The sequence below is a fragment of the Wolffia australiana genome, chromosome 5 (genome assembly GCF_029677425.1).
Source record: "Wolffia australiana isolate 7733 chromosome 5, ASM2967742v1".
In the NCBI taxonomy this organism is placed as follows: Eukaryota; Viridiplantae; Streptophyta; class Magnoliopsida; order Alismatales; family Araceae; genus Wolffia; species Wolffia australiana.
The window spans coordinates 15,893,320-15,916,397 of NC_135839.1; the positions used below are offsets into that span (position 1 = coordinate 15,893,320).

A 23,078-nucleotide genomic window follows, 5' to 3' on the forward strand; every position below is an offset into this window, starting at 1 on the left:
TTTGGAGTACCCATCCTTATCAATGGGCCAACAAGTTTTGACGTTATCTTTACTTGCATTTTCCTTATTTAGTAGGCCATGTATGTTGGTTGTGTATGTGTTTGTGATGGTGAGGACGCCAACGCATCGACATTGGACGCTTCACCGCCGTCAACCGAAGTCAACACCGCCGCTACGGACACTTCGCCACCATCAACCAAAGTCAATGCCGCCGCTACGGACACGCCGCCACCATCATCGGACAAAGTCTACACAATAGCATCACGCACGTCTCCACGCATGCACGCTCTTTCACGCATCATGACACGTCGCCAACGGCAAATCAACAACTGCCCCTTGACCTGACACGAGTCATGTCTGTCGTCTTCCATTTCTCGTTTTAAATTTCTCATCGTTAAGTTGTATTTTCTCTTTCCTCCAAGGCCTATATGTACAGGCCATTGTTTCAAGAAACAGTTAGGCAAGTTTATTTCAAGAATTGAGTTATCTTTCTCTTCTTGGAGTGCTTGGCCCAACCTGACCTTCCTTGTCGCTATCTCAGATCTCAACCGCCGCCGCTGCCGTCGCTGTCTCGCATCGCAGGCTACCTCTGCTCCCTTCTCGCCATCGCCGCTTACCCAGGACAGCCCTAAGCTGCCCGCCCAGGGCCACTCGAGGCCGCCCCAGGCCGCCCGCCCCAGACCGCCCCAGGCCGCCCACGCAGGGCCGCCCTTAGGCCGCCCCAGGCTGCCCGCCCAGGGCCACCCAAGGCCGCCCCAGGCCGCCTGCCCAGGACCGCCCCAGGCCGCCCACGTAGGGCCGCCCAAGGCTGCCCCAGGCCACCTGCCTAGGGCCGCTCAAGGCCGCCCTAGGCCGCCCACACAGGGCCGCCCAAGGCCGTCCCAGGCCACCCACACAGGGCCACCCAAGGCCACCCCAGGCCGCCCTCCCAGGGCCTCCTAGGCCGCCCGCCCAGAGTCGCCCTAGGCTGCCCTGGGACACCCGCCCAGGGTCGCCCTAGGCTGCCCCAGGCCGCCCGCCCAGGGTCGCCCTAGGCTGCCCCAGGCCGCCCGCCCAGGGTCGCCCTAGGCTGCCCTAGGCTGCCCGCCCAAGGCAGCCCTAGGCCACCCCAGGCCGCCCGCCCAGGGCCACCCTAGGCCATCCGCCCCAAGGCCGCCTGTGCACGCCACGTGCCCGTCACCCGTGCTTCTGGATGCCCTCGAAGCTTCTTACCACGGCGCATACTGTTTAGGTTTCGGGACGCTGCCCCAAACCCCGCAAGGGGGCGACTCCCCCCTCGAACCCTCGCCAACTGACCACGCAGTTATTATCCGCGACACCCTATTGTAGTGCACATCAATCGTCCCGCCAACGACGCCCCACGCCCACGCACTCCGGCCGTTGAAGCAAGGAACGTCTCATTGCCAAGGCCATTCAATGCCCGGAACATCCAGATCTTCTCGTCCATTGAGCGGTCAACGCCCGGAATCGTCTAGTCTCGTCACAAATCAGAATTCCCCGCAGCCTCTTCACGCACTACGGTGTCGAGGTATGCCTGAACTCTTTGGTGTCGCCGTGTTCTTCGTTCAGTATTCCGCGAGAATTCTCCACCGCCAACAGATTTGATTTGATTTGGAATTCCCAAAATCTCTCTCCTTCATGAGTTTTCCTCGTGATGTGAATTTGTGTATTGGATTTGCTGCTTCGGCATCGTCGCGGTGGTTGAAGACAGTGCTCCCGCCCTCGATAGGAGGAATTGTACCACTAGCACTACATCGGTTTTAAGCTCCGAATTCGATCGTGTGGATTTCTGTGGTCTGTTTTATCCATCGTACCAAACCCATCAGCGCCCTCCTTCCGTCGTTGTCCCATCCCTCCTCAGTCGCCCTTGTTCACCCTAGCTGTCCTGCATCAGTTTGTTTTTGTTTATTCGCACGTGTTTGGACGGCTGTAGAAACCTACATGTTGCGTGTGTGTTAGCACATGTGTTGGCCTGTTCGTGTGCCTCTCTCTCCTATTAGGGGGCCCTAATTACATTTAATCGGGCCTTTCCTCCCTTTATCTCTAAGGGGGGAAGCCCCATATTTGCCCCTATGAAAGGTAAGGCCCTCCCATAGAAAGAGAAGAGAAGTAAATATTGAAAAATGTGATTTTTAGTGATTTTGTGTACTTTTTAGTGTTTTTTGAGTATTCATCATATTAAGGAAAAGCCATTGCAAAGTTAGGAGAGAAAAAAACCCCAGAGTTTGCCATAAACTGCCGCCATCTTCGCTAGAAACCGCCGCCACCGCTGCCTTTGCGTGAGATCCAGCCGCTCCTCTTGATGCTGTCCGCTGCCGCCTAGAGCCGCTAGCAGCCACCAGGGCCACCAGCGGCCACCATGGATCGCTAGTGGCCGCCTAGGGCCGCCAGCGCCCGCCTAGGGCCGCTAGCGGTTGCCCAGGGCCGCTAGCAACTGCCCAGGTAGACTGCCACCTCCCGCGCCGACTACGACCGCCCACGCCGACCGCGGCTGCCCACACCGACTACGGACGCTGAGCTTAGACCCCTGCGGACGCAGCCAACCTGAGGCCGCTACGCCCCGGGGCCAATCTCAGGCCGCCACACCTAGCGGCCGATCTCAGGCCGCCACGCCCCGTGGCTGACTAAAGGCCGCTCTGACCCATGGCCCACTGGAGGTCATGGCGGCCTATGGTCGACCAGAGGCCACCCCACCCCGCCACCGACCGGAGGCCACCATCTCACTACTGACCGGAGGATGCTGCCCCACGAATGACCAGAGGTTGCCTCCCCGAAACTGCCCCCTCGATCGTCCTGCCGCCATTCTCTCGGTTGGCCCTAGCCAACCTTACGGTCATCCCACAGTTTCCTTTTGGACACCCCGTAGTCACGCCTAGGCCACCCACGCAGCTGCCCCTTTGGTCGCCTCCTCCGGCCGCTTCGCAGCTGCCCCTATGGTCACCTATTCGATCACCCCTCAGCTGCCCTATGGATGTCGCTCGCCCACCTCCGCTGCCACTCCTCGACCACCGCGACATCCATCCTTGGCTGACCATGGTCCCGATCGCACCTGCGTGCCTTGACGCTGCCGTGCCCTATTGCTCGCCTTCCATAGTTGCCGAATCAGACACCTCCCGAACCTACCGTTCCTGGTACACTCTTGGATTCCCTCTCAGCGTTATATTATATCTTTCAGTGCCTCCGAACATTTTCTCCACCGTCGGGGTTAGATTAGTGATAAATAAGATTCACATTCTGAGGATTAGGAATTCATTCGGCACGTCCTTGGTTGAGACTGTTGAAGGCGTGCGCAAAAGCGGTAGAAGCCGAACTCGCACCATCAGCCTTCAACCTAATGCCCGAATCATCGGGAGCCTAACTGGATTCCCAGGTCGCACATACTGTAGTCTAATGGTCACTAGTGTCCGTCGATGCCAGATTTATACTTCTTAGCAATTTTATTATTGCATGATCACTTGCATTACGGCGTGTTACATCAGGATTTGTCCAACCTTTAACGTAAGCAGCTTAGTAGTAATGTTACCATCATATGCCACCAATACTTGAGGCTCACAGCCCTTCAAGCCGTACTAGTAATGAAAGTGAGAACCACTTGCGACCCATTCCCATTCCAAATCATATGAGGCGGGAACACATTGATACAGTACTGTAGGAAGTAACCCAGACTACAGGGGTGTAGTTAGACCATAAATTTCTAGTCCCTTGGCATGGTCGACCTTCGTTTGAATACATTTGGATCACAGAAGTGGAACTTCTATGACTTTGGCCTGAGCTAGTACAACCACTAGTAGATGTCGTCGGTAATAACTCGTTGGAGTCGAGTTCCTCCCACTCCGGGAGGATGATGGGGGACCATATCGTCCCCGATGCCAAAGTATGCCATCAGCTACCTCGAGCAGCCCGAGTTAACGTCCATTACCCATCATTTAAGTATATGGCCTAATGATGGGTCATCAGATCGTTTGTATCTTTTTGTGTTTTTGTGATTGTAATTTTCTTTTCGAATTATGGAAGGGCCTTTTGTATTTGGGCCTTGACCATTATGTTGTTTTTCATTATACTTGTTAGTAAGGAAAGGCTGCTTGTCACAAGATGGCTCCTTCCTGTTTTGGTTCGATTGGGCATGCCCCTACCCTATATAAGGGAAGGCATGCCCAAGAAGGCAATTGGAGTTCATTGAAATTTGAAAGATTTCTTTATTTGGTTCCTGATTCTCCTCTCCATAGATTTTTTTATTTTATCGTCTCGTAGCTTATATCATGAGAGGATGCTTGCCATGGATTCTTGCTAGTCAAGGCATCTGTGGGGAAACCCTCGCCAGCATTCCTAAGCAGTTCGTCTAGTCCTTTGATCAAGAAGCTGAAATTCTTGGTTACTTTCTCTAGTATTGTTGATTTGTGTTCTTAAAGCCGTCATAATCATCATAATTGAGATAGAAATTAGCCACCCATTGTGAGAAATAGGATCATTTTTGTATGATACTACTAGTCCTTAATGATAGGGGATTGGACACCTTTGGGTAATAACATTACCCCTCATTACGTAGTCGTCCAAGCGGTCCAAAGGGACATTGAGAAGTTTGGTCTTGGTTAATCAAACTCCGTCACTTTAATAGATCGTCTGAGTTAATCAGTGTTGATTGATACTATTTCATTGAATTTACAAGTGCATTTCAGTGCTATGAAGCTTATTGCACAAGCCCTCATCCTCTTGTGTTGTAACATGTGCCGCTCAATCCCGGCCATATTGTGTTACATCAATAGGTTATTTGAATTGAAATTTAAACCATATGATATATTTTTGGTTTTTCCAGAATGATAATATTTTAGTGATTTTTACTTTTCTCCTATTTGACCTGGCAGATCAACTCTCCATTTTTGGTTGATTTTAATGATCACATTTTGATAAACCAGAATTTAGTTTCAAGTACAATATTTTACAATTTTGATTTATGAAGCAGTAAATACTTTTTCTAGTTGAGTAAAAGTATGGCGGAACTAATAAGGAGCTTAATATACCCTAAAAATTGTATTTTATTTGTAGGAGTTTGGATTTTCAATGATATAAAATAAATTTCAATAAATCTAATATCTTGGGTGATTCTCTTGGTGTGGAATGTTTTGGGGAGTTGCATTGATGGGTGTGAAATTTGTGGGTGGCAAGTGCTGGGGGGAAGTTGAGTTGGGTAGCAGCATGTGGTGTACTACTATGAGTTTTTCAACAATAGCAATGTTTGTGCATAGTATGTATAATTGGAACGCCTTTCATATAAGATATGGCCTGGAATGTTCAGCTAGAGCAAGATGTAAGAATATTATATTGAAGATATTGGGGTCCACACAAACCTCATTATCACTGCCTCCAAGGCCTGAATGATGATTTTTATCCAAGAATATTGATCAACACTGAGTTATCTCTCTGCAAACCCAGGATAAATAAGGCTCAAGGAAATCTACTATTCTAGTCCTCCAAGATTAATTTGGGATAAGAAATGTAAAGAATGATATAGAGAGAGCAGAGAAGATTTAATTCAAATGATGGAGGCCTATGATTAGTTTCTCTTCAGCCTAGATTCACATCTCATCACTTCATCCCTCCATTTAAAAATGTAAATTCAAATCTCAAATAGTGGTTTAGTTACACAATTCTAGCACTTCATCCATGTCTTAAAATTTTCAAATGGAGTCCAATAATGAAATTGTGTCATGGGCCTCTTTTATTGGTTCCACCCATGGCTTGACCTTCCTCTTCCAGTCCATGCTGTGCCTTACATTTCTATTTAACTCCCATTTGCATTCCTACACAACCATTCAAGTTATTTACTTTAACTAAGAGAAGGTGATCAAAAAATCTACTTTACTTTAAGTAGCATTGTGGGGTTCATATAAAAATAAAGTAAAACTCAAATTAACTAAGTGAAATATTCATGTGCACATTGTATTTGCTTTACTCGATCTCATGGTGTGAAATTTAAACCCACATATAATAAGTGTTTTTTTTTAGAAATGAAACACACAGAACATGACATTGAAGTTCTTTTTCAGAATTAAACTAATTGATAAAGAGTTTTAATTTGATTTCTGTATTGAAAACTTCATTTTTAAAATGGAGACATAAATTTTAGCTTATATATGGTGAAAACATATAAAGCTGGCCAATGTGTTTTTTTTTTAGTTTTCAAATATTTATAAAACAGATCAGGAAGCCAAATTTAAAATTTTGATATTTATTTTGACTCATTTGATAAACCACATAACTAATAGATCTTGCCATGCTTTTGAATACCCAACTTTACAATATGATATAATTTAACACAAGTCATGTGTTTAGAAATACTAGAGAGACAAACCTTGATATGCAAGCTAAAAACCTCATGCTCATGGAGTAGACATACATTTCTTGAATGATTTATTGTTTTTTTTTAATTGCACCAATGACTATCAAGGAGAGGTGGAAAGATAGTTTGACACTACTGTCAGTAGACCTATGTCCAATCTGCATCAGACAACCACAGTATAGATTTATCATATTCACACTTGTGGCATTGCAAAAAGTTAGGTTAACATTTATATGGTAAAAAGTTAATAGTAACAGTTACAAACATTTATATGTTATCTAGTTCAAGTAATAGATTGTGTCTACTATTTATTTCTATTATAGATGTGATGTTTTCAAAACAATAAATAACATTCATTTAATCACTCATTTAAATCTTTATACAAACCAATTTTAGATCTTTGAACGGTGAACTGTTACGTGCAATGCTATGGATTTGGATGATGCAGATAACAATCAGGATAGTCATCATTTATGTGTTTGTGGCCTAGTACAAATACTGTGCTCTGTCTTCATTTTTACGATGACTGAATTATCGATCAGATCAACCAATTTATTTGTCTTTGGACTTGACTAGGAACCAACTGACATCAATGTTATGCCTTATCGACAAAATTATCACTTTATTATTTAAAAAACCTGCCTATAATTGTTATAAATTTCTAATGATAAAATGTATTAGGTTCTGATTAAAAGTATAAAAATTAATAGTATTATTTCAACAGTTATCTGAGGACTAAATAATGTTGATCTTGTCCTATGTAACACACTCTGCTTTACAACTCGTTAGAGACAAAATGTTAGGCTATATTACTTCACACAATTAACTACTAATTGAATTTTTAGAATTTTTATTTATATAAATGACTAATATTATTTATATTTTAAATAAGGGAACCTCAGACATCAACTTGTTAATCACTTTGGTTTATGAATAATAATTTTACTGGAGTTGACGTATTTTAATCCCAGAGATATACCTAGAAAGATATCAACAAGTTTATATAGACTACAAACTCATGATGTGGTAAGATTACACTAAACAGAGGACGAAATGAATATGTGTATATCTTCATCATGTACTTTTCAGTTTTTTCTGTAATAGAAAATGCACATCGAAGTTTACAAAAACATACACTCTGTGCATAGAGCTATAGTCTATATTATGCATGTATTCAGATAAACATGATTTATACAATAGTTCAAATATTTCTTATCTCCTACCATGAGTAAGTTAGTTTAGTTATCATAGAATGATTTACTTTCATGTTTGCTTTATTATGAAAAGTAGAATAAAAGAAGCGTAAAATTTAGTTATTGGATCTATGCTAATTCATGTGGGATTGCTCCAATACATTGATTGTTACCCGTGATTCCAGTCCCCGTGTTTTCTTTTATTTGAGCTCTGTTTTCTATGAAAATAGGACTCGTGGTTCCAGATTTCCTGAGAATAAAATTATTTAACTTGATGGGACTTATATCCTTACAGTATGAAAGTATCAAATAATGAATCTGGTAAATGATGCCGTTTGAAATTGAATATCAGAGTCTCTAGTTTCATTTTGAATACTAGTTTGGACATTTAATTTTCACATAAATATTCTACGTTTGCAACATATTCGGCACAGTAATTTCCATTCAACGCTTCTTTATGTTATTAGGTTTTGGTGTGTACTTTCTCGCCGACCATTGCGACCCTTTGTCTCAGGATGAACTTCGCGGACACGTGTAGATTCCACAGTCCACTGTGAGTTAGTCTAATACGTGAATCGTTCGAAAGTTCACCCGGGCTTCAGAACTTGTTGTAAATTATAGGTATTCGAATTCCCAACATAGGTCCACCTTTAAAGTATAACAGCTTATAGTTCAACGGAATCTGACCCAATTCTGTTGGAGTTTAATCTTGACTGAGTTATTTTAGTGGTTTTAGTTTGACTATGTCAAAGAATAAAGCAGGTCGACAGGGATAACTGGTTAATAGGAAGATGTGGAGGCAGCAGCCTATTTTAAGGAGCTAAAGACTGGTGTCTTTGAAGACCAAGCACATGGACAAGTGTGTGGTCAGGGTTTGTTTAAATCCATAGGCAGTTATGGGGGAGGGCCAATAAATATGTAGGAGTTTTTATTGTTGTAGTATGCTGTGTGCATCAAGGTTCCTTTCTCTCTCAAAGTGTTCTTGCATCTTGTTTCTCTGTGTGAGTTGCTGAAGTGAGAGAGCCAGGTTCCAACACTTTCATCGGGCGAGTGAGTAGCTTTTTACCTCAGAATTATTACTTATTTCTCCGAGGTAATCAGCAGCAAGAGCTGACATTACATTTGAAGAAGGAAAACGCATAAAAACACAGTCCACCTCCGAGTATAATCCCCGAGGAGACGGATTATAAGACGATGGTTGCTTAAATGAAGGATACCTTACATAGTTCTTGACGTAACTCGCTTTTTAAATTCAGACCGCTCCAAGCTGCTCTTTTAGCGACGCGGTGCCCAGATAATGTGGTCTTGGGGTAAGAAGTGGCAAATAGGGACTGAACCAGGCTTCACCTTCAATACCTGGAAGGCGAGGTGTCCCGGATTCCAGTTTGACGTGTCCAAATGGCACACCGTCACAGCCTTTACTTTAGCCCCGTCTTCCCCCTTCAGTGACACAAGGTAAACGTGGGTGGCACGAGCTAAGTGGCAGTAAAACACAGAGTACGCAAAAGGCTGTGCATGGCAAGCCACTGCCTCGCTGCTTCTCAGCTTCTCCACACCGTTGGGCGTAATCGTGTAAGGTTGCTTGGGTGTATCTTCTCTGCTGACTTCACTTGAAATCACCGTTACATCGTTCGTTTTCAAGTAGGCAGTCGATAAGTCGATCATGGACTCCAGAGACGTTGCACAGAAACGGGTTTCTCCTTTGGCCGCCGGGCTTTCACAAGTGTGGAGAGTCTTCTTCATGTCCTCGACCTCAGGGGACTCGGGCTTGAGAGAGAAGAGGTCGATTACCTGGGAAAGCTTTTGGGAAGAGAATGGAATAGCATTGGCGATAGAGCGAGGCAAGAAAGGGCCGCTTGACGAGGTTCTGGCAAGCTGAAGATTCATCGTTTTTCCAGAGCGCAAGTCCTTCTCCTCGAAGAAGAGGGTTATATCGCGGTTGCTGAGAATCTCTGCCTCTGTGGCGGCATAATTATATATGAAGTCATTGCCGACGCCGACCCTAGTTCCCCTCCTCCTCCTCCCGGTATTTACCGAGACACCTCTACGGCCGACGTTCACTCTGGTGCTCCCGGCATCAACGTGGACTCCACCTTCCCCGACGATGACTCCCTCCATGTTACCTACCAAGCCTGGTAAAATATAGACAGCAAACCGATATTCTGATCAGGGCTCGTCGACGGGCGGCCGACTAAGGTTTATAACGGGACTAAAATGGTCTGCAGTTACAAGCATTGCGGTTTCGTTTTATCTCCGTCCGGGGGCTTATATGGAACGGGAATCAGATAGGGGTTTCGTTCCTTTTTTTCGGTTCAAGACCAATACGGATGACGGGTTGATGGTGCCTCCCTGTTCCGTTTATCGTCCGGCGACGAAACCCTGGATGAGAGGATAGGCTACCCAATGGGCACATCACGACTATGAAACGCACTTACCAGGAACCAAGAGCTCACGAAGTGCGCCAGGAATCTGAGTGTTTGGCAACTTGTTCTTCCAGTAGTCCTCTGGCATAACCGCTGCTGTTGAAACTGACACCGCCATTATCTGCAGATGAGAAACCGAATTTTAGAGCTTGCCAAGTATCTAACTAGCAACAGCTAAGCAAGTAATATTAGAACCGAAAAACCTACCCCGAGCAACATTGGTAGGAAGGTGAACCGAGCCATGTCAGCCTAGAAACAAGGACGAAGCTAGAGGAAATACGTGAGGAGAGGGAGGTGTTTCGCAATGGTATTTATAGGGAAGAAGATCTGTCGGCAACTTGAGATCCGCACCTATTTTTCTCCGTCTATGCATTAAACCATTATAGACACATTTCGCGTTACCGGCCGGCAATTTATTTTCGACGTCCTTCTGAGGGAACGCTTGGACAGGCCGCCCGCTGGAGACGGATGTTGAACTACTACTCCGGCTAAGAAAGTAGCTAATTCAAATAGACGTAACTTCGTCAATAAAAAGATGTGTTTGAAACAATTCCGGGGAAATAACTACGAATTTTCGAAAAACCCCACTGTACAACAAAGTATTTACTGTCCTGGGGACAGTCCAATTTGAGCTTTCATGCAGAAGAGCCCGCAAACATGGGCAGCTTTTGCATCTTGTATGATGTAAGCCAATGCTTGACGCCGACGGCACTATCTATCTATTTAATATTCACGTGATGCGATTGAGATGGGACATAGTTTTTAGTTGGTTTTTTGACATTGTCCCGGTGCATGGTATAGATTACCTTCCAAGGGCCTGTGGGGTCTGTTTTTCTATTATGTGGAGAGAGAGAGAGACAATGAGAGAGATAGAGACCAATGGGAGAGGAACGAATGGGAGAGAAACGAATGAGAGACAGACGAATGGGAGAGAAACGGATGAGAGACAGACCAATGGGAGAGATTCGAATGAGAGAGATTGAGAAACGAATGAACGAAAAAGGAATAAGAGAGACAAATATGCGAGAGAGCGAGTAAGAGTAACGAATTGGAGAAAGACTAATTAGAGAGAGAGAGTGAGAAAGAGAGAGGCTGAAACAAAGTGAGAGACAGAGAGAGCGAGCGAGTGCCAGTGAGAGCGAGAAAGAGCGAGCGGGCGAGCGAGCGCGCGCGCGCGGGGGGGAGAGAGAAGGAGAGAGAGAGAGAGAGAGAGAGAGAGAGAGAGAGAGATGGAGACTCTGAGATGGAGAGGGTGGGATAAGAGACGACTGAGACTCAGAGAGAGAGAGGGTGGGAAAGAGCGACGACTGAGACTGTGAGATAGAGAGAGAGTGGAATGAGAGACTCAGAGAGAGAGAGAGAGGGAGTGGGAAAGAGAAACGGCTGTAACAGAGTGAGAGAGTGCGAGATAGAGAAAGAGTGCGCGAGAGAGAGCGTAGGAGAGAGACACGACTGAGACTCAAAAAGAGAGAGAGAGAGTGGGAGAGAGAGATGACCGAGACTCTGAGACAGAGAGAGAGGGATGAGAGACGAATGAGACTTAGAGAGAGAGAAAGAGAGAGAGAGAGACAAGCGAGACTCTGAGATAGAGAGAGGGTGAGAGACGACTTATATTCACAGAGAGAGAGATGGAACGAGAGACGACTGAGATTCACAGAGAGAGAGAGAGAGAAAGAGAGACGATTGAGAAAGAGAGGGGTGAGAGACGACTTAGATTCAAAGAGTGAGAGAGAGAGGAAAAGAGAGACGACTGAGAAAGAGAGAGGGAGAGAGAGACGACTCTATGAAGAGAAAGAGGGAGAGAGAGACGACTCTGAGAGAGTGAGGGAGAGAGACGACTCTGAGAGAGAGAGGGAGAGAGAGAGAGAGGGAGAGAGAGAGAGAGAGAGAGAGAGAGAGAGAGAGAGAGAGAGAGAGAGACGTCTGAGACTCTGAGAAAGAGAGACATAGACGGCAAATGGCACTTCCTACCATGCAGGAATTTTGACAGACACAGTAGCAAAACCAACCAAAATTACATCTCCGTCCGTTTATATGAATCTATAATGAATCTTATAGAAAAAAAATTCCTTATAAGCGTATTCACTGTAATCTATTCGTATTTTTGGTAATGTATACATCGACATAAATTTGGCGAGGCTATTGAGACATCCATAGCAGTATATAGTGCACTATTTATTGGAACGTGTAGTATAAATAACGATAAAACGCGACGGAGGTCTGTAACGAGCCTTTTCATCTGTATATTTTTCTCACGTTATCTTGTTGCACTGAATACTTTTTTATCCTTTTTGATGTTTTTTGCCATACTTTTGCGCTCTTACTACTCCATCTCAACTTTTGAGATCCAGTTAATATTGGTTACCATGATATTTAATGATTCCTGCCGCAGTAGGGAACTACAATGCGCAGATGGACCACGAATAAAGAGCCCAACGCTCCTTTCGGACGCTATCACATTAAAATTCAACAATCACGCTGACCCCACATGATGAGAAACTGTCAGTCGCCCAGCAATTGAATAACATCGAGTGGAATCATAGTTTTATTATACGACGTAAGAAGTTATACGATAATAGAATAACAAGCATAGAAAGTTGCTGGAATCTCAGTGTTAAGTTTACCAGGTTTCTGAAGTCAGGTTTATTCAGAGAGAAAATGAAACCGGGATTCGAATGTAACCTTTCCTCATTACTAATTCATTGACAATTATTTGTCAACAAATTGCTATATCGCAGGAGTCTTGCATCGATTCTCAAAGATGATGAAGATCGTGAATGTAAATTAATGTAAAACATACCTCGATCCATCGCGTCTTCTCTTAGTCGAATCGGACAAGCTTGAGGGGAGGCCTTTTGGATCAATACCAGATGACTTCCTGAAGTGTCTCTGAGTAATGGGATGCTTAGGATAAAAGTCAATTTCCTTATGACCCAAGGACCTGGCTCCTGTTTATAGGAAGAGGAGATACTTAAGCCTCTTAAGCCTATCTTAATTAATCCCATCATTATAATTAAGACAGGTTTAGCCTCTACACAATTAATTACCACATTAATATAAATGTCTTAATCCCATCATTAACTGAATCCTATATAAATTGGAATTTATAACTTATAGCTTAACAATATGCAATTATATACATACATATATATATATTGTCCATAGATTAAGAAATTAATCTAACACAAAAAACTTCTAAGAAATTCCAATGACATGCTTTTGCAAATTAAAATGTGAATGTATTAAGGCATCGATCATTTCTATGATAATACTTATTAGGTTTTAATAATTTATCGATAACGTTTGTATCGACGTAAGCAAGTGGAAAGTTTTTAAGTTAGGTTCAATGGCTATTGGACAATTGCTTTCAGCAAACCGACCTCATTTATGAGACGCAAAACCAAGTTACTCACCCGATCTCACGATATCTGAGCTAAAACCTAAAAGATTGCCTAATCCCTGTGTTAAAACAACTATGGTCTCCTACTTTGATGGGGAGAATCTAATCATTGAAAATTTAAATAATGTGATTTTGCTCAGTATTGGGACCTGTACTGATGTAACATAGGGACTTATTGAAAAAATGTCCATAAAACTGAATTTCATAATGAAATAATTAGAACGAATACACAGAGAAACTATACATGTAAATTCCTATATGAAAATATAGTTAGAATGCAATGAATTGTTTCCACAACTCACGAACTGTACTTTAAATGAAGAAAAATATTTAACGCCTCACCAAATATTCATATTTTATCCAAAGAGGATAATCTGATGTTTTATTCAACTGTTCAAAATAATGCATTGTTGATAGTATTGAGGCAAAAAAATGTTTTTCCTACCAACTAATCAAGGAAACAGTTTTCTATAAATTTGACCCTTTCTAACATTCAATTTATGACTTTACACTAGAAAACAGACTTACCAAATATGACTACTTATAAAATACAAATATAGTCATTCTTGGATGTTAGTCTGTTTTTTGAAAATACCAACAATTTGAGGATTTTTAGACCATAATTATTCATTTCATTATCAAATATTAAATCATGTCATAGTAACTATAATTTAGAAGAAAGTCACGATTCACTGAATTGGGTAGAAAAACAGGGAGTCTATGTATATAAAAATGTTGATAGTCACCTCAGTGAAAAGTTAGTAACGTATGGTAATAGTTATTTTTTGTATTAACTCTTAGGTAATTCAGATCTCTAGAGATAAACGAATATTCACATTTTACGGCAGTGGCAGAGCGGCAATGATGGCAAAGCAACAGCGATGGCGATAGACCGGATGGGCCAGCGGGCCTGGTCTGGTCCATATAGGGCTGTGATTGGTCCAAACTAAGGGGTAAAATTTGATCTTAAGTCGTTTGTAAGGATAGTTAAGTACCAATCAACATTTTTATTTCCTTACTAGTAGTATTTTAGTAAGGGTCGATCCCTCAGGGAGCTAGGTAGCTAGTTAGGATGAATTTCAATTAGTATTGCATGGTCAAGATTCATATAAACCCTTTTTTGTAATGTTTTTAGTAATTAGGAAGGTTAATGTTCAATTAATAAGGATGATATGAATTTTACCAAGTGTGAAAAACTTTTCGTAGAAAGTTTAGATTGAGAATAAGTTTTGAGAATTTTTTGAGAAATTTTTATCGTCTTTAGAGAGAGATAAAAAATTCTGAATTTAATTGAGTGAGAAAAGAAGAGGAAGAGAGAGATAGTGCACAAGCTTGGGCGCTTCCTGATAAGCTCAAATTCAGTGTATTTTTACTGGTTATTTATCAGTCAATCGTGTGAGGATTGAGTTTATGCAACAATATTTATAACCTCACAGCCTTAGGGCGAGTAAGGTGCCGATCCATAAAGAGCAAGTAAAATAATAACAATTCTTTTTCTTTGCAATGCAGATTATCAGATCTCTATATTCAGTTTTAACAATTAGAGAAATTATCTTCAGTGAAATTCAATTAGTTTCCTCAGAAAAGATGTGTAGAATAACTTCTTAGTAGAATAACAAATTCTTTCTCAAGATTAGTCCACTGAAGTTAATAATTTACTGCTGTTTATCTTACCCACAGGCTCACGTCTGTGGAAGTGGCAAAACAGCAAACACCCGGCGCTCATGCGCACGGGTGTGTCCTGCGCACGGCGATAGCTGCGCGCGGCGATGGCTGCGCGCGGGCGAGGCCTGTGCGCGGCGACTACTGTGCGTGGGTTTTTCCTGCGTGCGGCGTATGCTGCGCAGGGGCAAGGCCTGCGCGCGGCGACTGCTGCGCGCGGGTTTGTCCTTGCGCACGGCGTCTTCTGCTAGCGGCGCGGCTGTGCACAGCTCGGGTGCGCGCGGCGACTGCTGCGCGCGGGTTTGTCCTTGCGCACGGCGTCTTCTGCTAGCGGCGCGGTTGCGCGCAGCTCGGGTGCGCGCGGCCTTGGCTGCAGGCAGTCTGGACTATGCGCAGCCCAACTGCGTGCAACCTTGGCTGCTAGCGGCCTTGGTTGTGCGCAGGCTTGCTGCGCACGACCTTGGCTGCTGGTGCCTTTGTTGTGCACAAATTTGGCTGCAGGCAGTCCTGGCTGTGTGCAGCCCTACCGTGCGCAACCTTGGCTGCTAGCGGCCTTGGTTGTGCGCAGGCTTGCTGCGCACGACCTTGGCTGCTGGGGCCTTGGTTGTGCACGAATTTGGGTGAGCAAGGCTTGCTGCTGCTGTAGAGGAGAATGTAAACACAATTGCTATGGAAAACTGTGGAATTGTTTGGGGAAAACAGAGACGAAGAACAACTTAAACAAACAATAAACCTTCAGACAATCAAAACAAGAACAATGTCAGTTGGAGAACACTGGGAATACACTGATTGGTGCTTCCCAGTCCAACCTAGACTGTCTTAGATGGGGAAAAGCACAATGGCTGAAACCACTACAATCGCACTGACCTTGGTCACAATCCTTCCGGCAAGGAGGTGCTCGTCTTGTCTTGGTTATGCCTCAGCTTGCTACTCCTCCCCTGCTCCAATGCTCATCAGCTCCTGGAGGGTCTGCAGAACTGCTCTGCTCCAAGCCCTAGCTTGTTTTGCTGGAAATTCTGGACAACCTAATATGAGCCCTCAAGAGGCTATTTATAGGTTTCTCTCAATTATGCTTCTTGGAGATTTTTAGGGCTTTTCTTCCTTATAGTTTTTCGCCAGCTCCTCTTAGTCACATGTACTTCTCTTGATGCTTGATCCATATCTGAACTCATTAAATCCAATAAGTGAGACCTAATCCACTTGATTCAAAGAATCAAGTGGGGTTAGTAAGTAGGAAAATAATGCACACGAGATATAGCCAATATGGATTAAATGAGTGCAAATGATACTTCCATGCTCAAGAAATCCTTAATAATTGATGACAAATGGAGAGTCATCACTTCCGCCGCTGTTTGTGTGCTGGGCTTCGCCTCTCCGCCGCTGGTCGCGCGCACGGAGGTCCTCTCACATGCGGTGGACCAAAACAACGATATCTGGAGTTCCAGATATCAGTTTGACACGTGTGAGTAGGCGTTGGAAAGTTTGAGACGTTGGCTATCTGCTTAAGGATAGCCAAGAAACTTAAGAGAACTCTAAGAGGAGATAGGGTGAGAATAAGAACGTAACCTTTTTGTCACACCCCAAAGGGCCCAAGGTTGTTGCTCTAGCTCCCTACCAACTGGCTTCAAGATCCAGTATGCTTCTAGAAGACTCCTTGCACCTTCTGAATGAAGGTGGACCCAGGAACAAGCTCAAGAAAGAAATAAAGTGAAGAAAACAATACTCAATTCTTGGATGCTCTCAAGGAGGGTGAGGGGGGCCCTTTTATAGGGGTACATGTGTTTGTTCCAGCCATTCTTGGTTGTTGGATCATGGATGAATGGCCAGGATTGAGTTCTTGAGGCCTCAATCCAGGTGATCAGACCCCAGCCAACCAGATTCCAAATGGCTATAGTTAGTTACAACAAACTCTAACCAATGGGAAGGGAAAAGAAAGAGTTTGTTAGAGTTAGTTACAACTCATTCCTAGCCCTTGGATTTGAGCTTGAATAAATGGATGGATGGGTTTCACCTCATGAATCCTGGGCTGAATCTTAACCCTGGGCTCTCCTCCAACCAGGATCTGCCAGCTGGAGTCACCCTCATGTGCCTTGATCAACATGGAAGCCTCCAAGGACGTTTTAGAAGGTCTCCTTCAAGCTCCTTTATACCAAGCCTATCGATTGAGTCAACTCCACTGGTTAGCATGCATCTTCTTCTTCATTGCTCCTTTTGTCTTGAAATTTTGTCCCAAGCGTCAAGACTCCTGTCTTGACTTCCCCATAAAATTTCGTAATTTTATGACCATCAAAAGTCAACCTTGACCTGAAGAGTCAACACACTAGGGAAATCATTAGATTCATATCCCACTTGACTACACGAGTCAAGTGGGGGTTAGAAATATCCCTCAAATCCTCTTAAAGGTAAATCCCGAAATGTGTAACTTGTGAAATGCATGTCAAAGCGTTGATGTAATCATTCATTAAGTAGAAAATGTAAGTTTTTTAATCATTGGGAAAGTGAAAAGGCATGATCTCATTACTATGCAAAATAAGCATTTTTGGCAATGTTGTACTTACTTTTAGGATATTTAATATGAATAATGCATGGAAATGACTACCCTTATTTGAGTTTATCAGGCTGGCCTTCGTGGGTCGGCCCACTAAAGTTCAGCCCAATTTAGCAAAGTCAAGACTTAACCAAATGGGCTAAGCCCTATCGGGCTTGACCCAATATGGTCAGGGCTTAGCTGATTTGGCTAAGTCCATCACAGGGCTCCCCTGTGCCCTACAATTGTGCACACGCTGCTTGCGCACAAACCGGCGGACAGAGGGGTGTCCCTCCTGTACAAGTGCCACACGACACCGCACGGCTGGTGGCGACGACGTCAACGCATCGACATTGGAAGCATCACCACCATCATCTGAATTCCACACGACTACTGAAGACATGCCGCCATCGTCACCGAATCAAGTCAACATGCCAGCATCAGGCACGTCTCCACCCATGCACATCCCTTCATGCGTCCTGACACGTTGCCAAAGGCAGATCTGGAATTGCCCCCTGACGTGACACGAAATCACATCGTTCATCACGTCGCTCGTCTTTATTTTTATTTCTTTTAACTGTATTTTCTCTTTCCTCCAAGGCCTATATGTATAGGCCAATATTTCAAGAAACAGTTAGGCAAGTCATAATTCAGGAATTGAGTTTTTGTTAACTCTTCTTGGAGTACTTGCCCTACCCTCCCCTTCTCCTCAGATTGCCGCTGCCGTCGCTGCCCTCGTTGCCGTCGCCGGTTACCACCCACCCTCCTTTCTCTCTTCCTTTCTTTCTCTCTTCCTTCCTTTCTCTCCTTTCCCTCTCTCTTTCTTTCCTCCTCTCTCTCCCGCCAACACTAGGACTCCAGCTTCGGCCGCCCCTCTCAGGCCGCGCACGCCAAGCGTCCAGCGTAGGCCGCCCCGCTCAGAGACACCCACACCTAGCGCCTAGCGCCTAGCGCCGGCCGCCCCAACCCGGATGCCCTAGAAGCAACTTGTCGCGCTTCCGGACCCCCTCGAAGCTACTTGCCACGGCACATACCATTTAGGTTTCAGGGCGCTGCGCACATCAATCGTCCTACCAACGACGCCCCACGCCCAAGCACTCCGGCCACTGCGCAATCAGGCTTAGTCCGGCCGTCTCATTGCTAGGGCCGCTCAACGCCAGGAATGTCCAGATATTTCGTCTAGTGGGCATTACAACGGCTGGATCACCCACTCACGTCACGACCTGAATTTCATGCAACCTCATCATGCACTTCGGTGTTGAGGTACACCTAAACTCTTTGGTGTCGAGTGTTCTTCGTCTAGTGTTCCGCAAGGATTCTTCCACCGCCGTCAGATTTGATTAGAATATCTCTCTCTTTCCTTAAAACCACCACGACGATGCCAAAGCACCAAGGGCTGCACCACCATCATTTCATCGGTTTTAGGTTTTCAATTTTGCGGTCTGTTTTATCCCTCTACCCAAACCCGTTCTGCATTCTCTACCATCATTGTCGTACCCATCTCCCTAGTCATCTCTCCCCTAGTCGTCATGCATCTTCCACCCATCGTCGCCATTCCCATTTCCCTTAGTTGTCCTGCATCAACGGTAGTGCATGCCGCTAGCGATAAGGAGGAAAATTATTTCATTCAAATGATATAACTGATTTTTTATGGGATTTTTGTTTGAGATTTGAAATGGAAATGATAGAGGATTTAGAGAGAGACAAATAGATTTAAGAGAGAGAAGTACATGGTTTTAGAGAAAGAAAATATCAAAATGAGAAAATTGAGAAAGGAAATTAAGAGGTAGAGAGAGAAAATGAAGAAGGCGGTAGAGAGAGTTTGAGATGGAATTTAAAGGTCTAAATGAAGATGGTTTTTTATGAAATTATGAGGGAATGAACTAGGGATATGGGTGAAGTTTTAGAGAGAGAGAACCGATTCAAGGGAGATAAAAATTTGAAATGAGGAGATAGAGAGAGAAAATGAAGAGAGAGTGTAGAAGGAGATGATGTAGAATTTGAAGGTGCAAATAAAAAAAGTTTTTTTTATGAAATTTTTAGGGGGTATTAAGGATATGTTTAAAGGTCTAGGTGAAGAAATACATGATTATAGAGAGAGAAATTAGGGAAAATGAGTGTTTAGAGAGCGAAAATATTGGACTTTAAGGGTAAATGGATGGATGATGGTGGGGAAAATGTAAATCTAGGTTCCTAAAGCCTCAATCCAAGTTTACTGAGTGCCCAATGCTTCCTGTCAAGTCTGTATCCCTATACCTTTCGAGGATCAGGCATTTTTCATTGCAACCAAGAGATGGGATTAAGCTCAAACTTCAATATACTTTCATTACGCAGGTTAAACAACCTGGATTCTGAAAAATCCCTTGTCCCTCTGGCCAGCCACTTGATAGAGAAGTTCAAGAATCAGGATAAATGAGGCAGAAAAATTGTATTTCTATATTGTGAGAATTACTAAAATACCCCTTTGGCTATTTTCTGTTCTCTCTTCTTGCCATTTTGCCTATTTTTATCCATTGGTCTAGAGCTTCCCCTTGTAATCTTTAGCTTCTTTCTTTGTAAGGATATTAAGAGCCCAATGAACATGCCAGGTTGTGCACATCTCCCTCAGACCTGTCTTGTGAAGGCCCACAACACCTTTTGCTCCTTTCAAGCCCTTTTTGAGATTCACTCAACTCAAAAATTTACTCCAACTCTTTCATAATTACCATGATGGTAGGATTGTCTTCGGAGATGTCAACCTCATCAGCGATATCACCGCCGGTTCGCGTCCAACCCGCACGCAAGCTAAAGCAATGACGAGCACGCCCAGATTCAAGTATCGCGGGTAATGGGCCCTTTATCTTTTCCTTTCCTTCGTTGTTTTGTTCGAATTTCATCCGTGTTTCTTTCCTTTTTGTTGTTTTTCTCTCTTGCTTCCCATCTCTTTTATTCTTGTCTTACTCGTTGTAGTGAGGGGAATCCAATCTATAAGGAATTCCTTCCACCACCCCTCAAGGGAGAGACAATCCCACCTCCTCCCTTTTCTTTCCTTCTTTCTCTTTTCATTTCTCTATTTTCCTTTTTCTTTTTGGGTTTAGGCCTTGTATGTTAAGGTCCATCTAATTCCCCTATAAAAGGGATCTGACGGTGCCCTAATAAGGCACCGTCATATTTTGTTTAAGTCTTTTTCTCATAGAGTATTGTTGAGAAGAAAGGAGGGTTGGCACCCTGAACAAGGAAGGAGAAGGCAAGGAGATAGGTGGAGATAGAGAGAAGGAAGAAGGATCAAGAAGAATGACAGAACCTCCTACCTGGAGTCACCCAGCCACTGCCCGCGCTCACCCTGGAGGCTGACGCGGCATACACACATGCGCGCCCACTGTGGATCCCTGAGTCGCAGTCGCCCGTGCACGTCCGCGTGCCCGACGGCCGCTCACGTGCGCCATCATCACAGACCCTCCCGCAGCTACGGCACCTCGTCCCCTCTCGCTTGCGACCACTCACGCGCGTCCATGATGCTGCCGCGCCTGTCCCATCACATCGCGGGGCGATGTCCAGCCACGCGTGCAAATCCGGCGGAAGGATTGGTCGCTATGGCTCAGTCCGCCCACACTAACGTCGCCGAGTGCACCTCGTGTCGCCAGGGCTTGCCGAGCCATCCGCCGTGGACACCTCCCTCATGCCCCCCCCCCCCCCTTCTGCACTCGTGAGCCATTTGGCCCTTGGCTAGACACTCTTGCTGCTCACGCACGGTAACTGCTGCCTTCGTGCGCCACCGACGTTCAAATGTTGTCACCACTGCTCTGACGGGTCAATCATCACCCGTGCTAGTTCCCGACGACGTCTCCGTCGCCATGCATTCGAACACGCCCATCACGTCTTGCCGAGCCTTTGCAACACCGAGCTACCGCCACTCAACACATATTTTGTCGCCATACTACCAATGCACGAAGCAAAAACGAAGTTCATCGGACCTCGACAAGGTACATCCACTCTGGCCCGTCTCATATTTCTTTCAGTGCATGATCATATTGCCTCCACCACACTCGGGTTAGACGTAGGTGAGCGGGACAGGACGAGTGAAAACTTGTGTATTTTGTGCATCTTACCTGCTTGCTACAAACCGAGCTTACCCGTCCTGTGTGAGCAAAACCCAGCGGGAGAATATCTTGTTTGGTGCGATAGCATCCTCGACCCCCTTGGATGAGGCTTAGAAGGCCTACCTCCCACCACCGGGCGACTGCATCAGCTTCCCGGAGCTGGAGCTCATTGCTTGTCGGTGCTTGCATGTACCATACGTAGATCCACCTTGCATTTCATAGTAGATTCCTACTTTAGGGTTCACGCCGTAGTCGATACTTGTCTACTTATCGACACCGAGTCCACCTGCTTGGTGACGACCAGACGATGTTCTGACGATGCCCCGACAACGTCCTGCATCAAATTGGTATCAGAGCCCAGCTGTGGTCGCCCACAACACGTCTCCGACGCTTCATCCGCACCATTAGCATCATCTGCATTGCATCATTTTTTGACATTCATATAGGACTCCATAGGGATGGCCATTGAAACACGATCAAGCCGGAGAGCTCAACGCGGAGGTTCTACCTCCCCGCGACGTTCCGAACCATCGCCCGACAAGAGGGGCAACCCCATTGCCCTCTCGAAACCCCATCCCGCGACGCCTATGGCTGGTCCGACACAACCGCCTACGGAGCCCGTGCGGACCACACCCGTTGACACGGGTGCCCCTAAGTCATCCGGACCACGTGAACATACTCACGCTTCCCGTGGCTCCCGATGATCTCTGCATGACTCCCCTCGATCACTATGAGGCTCACCACCTAGTGATTCCGAGGACGAGGCGACCATGGGTTGCCGCCCACACGGGAAGTCTCCCGTCGAGGAGGTCACACTAGGGATTGCTGCTGCACGCGGCCGAGGAGCAGGACACAGACAAGGAGGAATGCACCATCAGCACCTACCCTAGGAGGAACCGTCAAAGGAGCAAGGGGCATATCTTCGCGCCATGGCCGCCAGGATGGAGCGCATGGAGCACATGCTCGCATGCCCACGATCTCTGGTATGCAATGCCAATCCGGCGCTCGCCGCTAGAGGACGACATCGTGACCCGCTCAGGGTCGTTGGACATGCGCATTGATGGAGGAGCCTCTACGACGATGATGGCAAGTACGAGGAGTTCGACTGAAGCCCCAAAGATATCCCACAACGTCGATGCCCCCCCGAGACCCCGCACGTGACCCACATGATGTCCGTGCTTGGGACACACGACACCCACGGGACAACTATGCCCATGGGTATGAGGTCGATTGAGCGGCTCGTTCGGACCACTACATTCGATGACACGATCGTGAGTGTGACGCTGACCTCCCGGCCTACCGTGATGACTCGGTCTGGCCCTACGATTGCAGGGATGTAACAGACCCACCAGCCCGCCGTGACAACCACGTCCGGCCTCATCGCCGCTGGAATGAGGGAGTCAACGAGGCTCCATAGTACCCACCCCACACGATGCCCGATGGCCACACGCCGCCTA

At 45.4% G+C, this 23,078-nt stretch overlaps 1 protein-coding gene across 1 annotated transcript; it reads right to left on the reverse strand.

Annotated features, from left to right (window-relative positions):
* Positions 1-8,585: 8,585 nt before the first annotated feature.
* Positions 8,586-10,315, reverse strand: LOC144703507 (BURP domain-containing protein 3-like). Its single transcript, XM_078575679.1, has 3 exons — positions 10,161-10,315; positions 9,966-10,074; positions 8,586-9,662 (listed from the first exon to the last, which is right to left on the reverse strand). Exons 1-3 carry the CDS (start codon positions 10,194-10,196, stop codon positions 8,806-8,808), a joined length of 1,002 nt encoding a protein of 333 aa, XP_078431805.1. The 5' UTR covers positions 10,197-10,315; the 3' UTR covers positions 8,586-8,805.
* Positions 10,316-23,078: the final 12,763 nt, after the last annotated feature.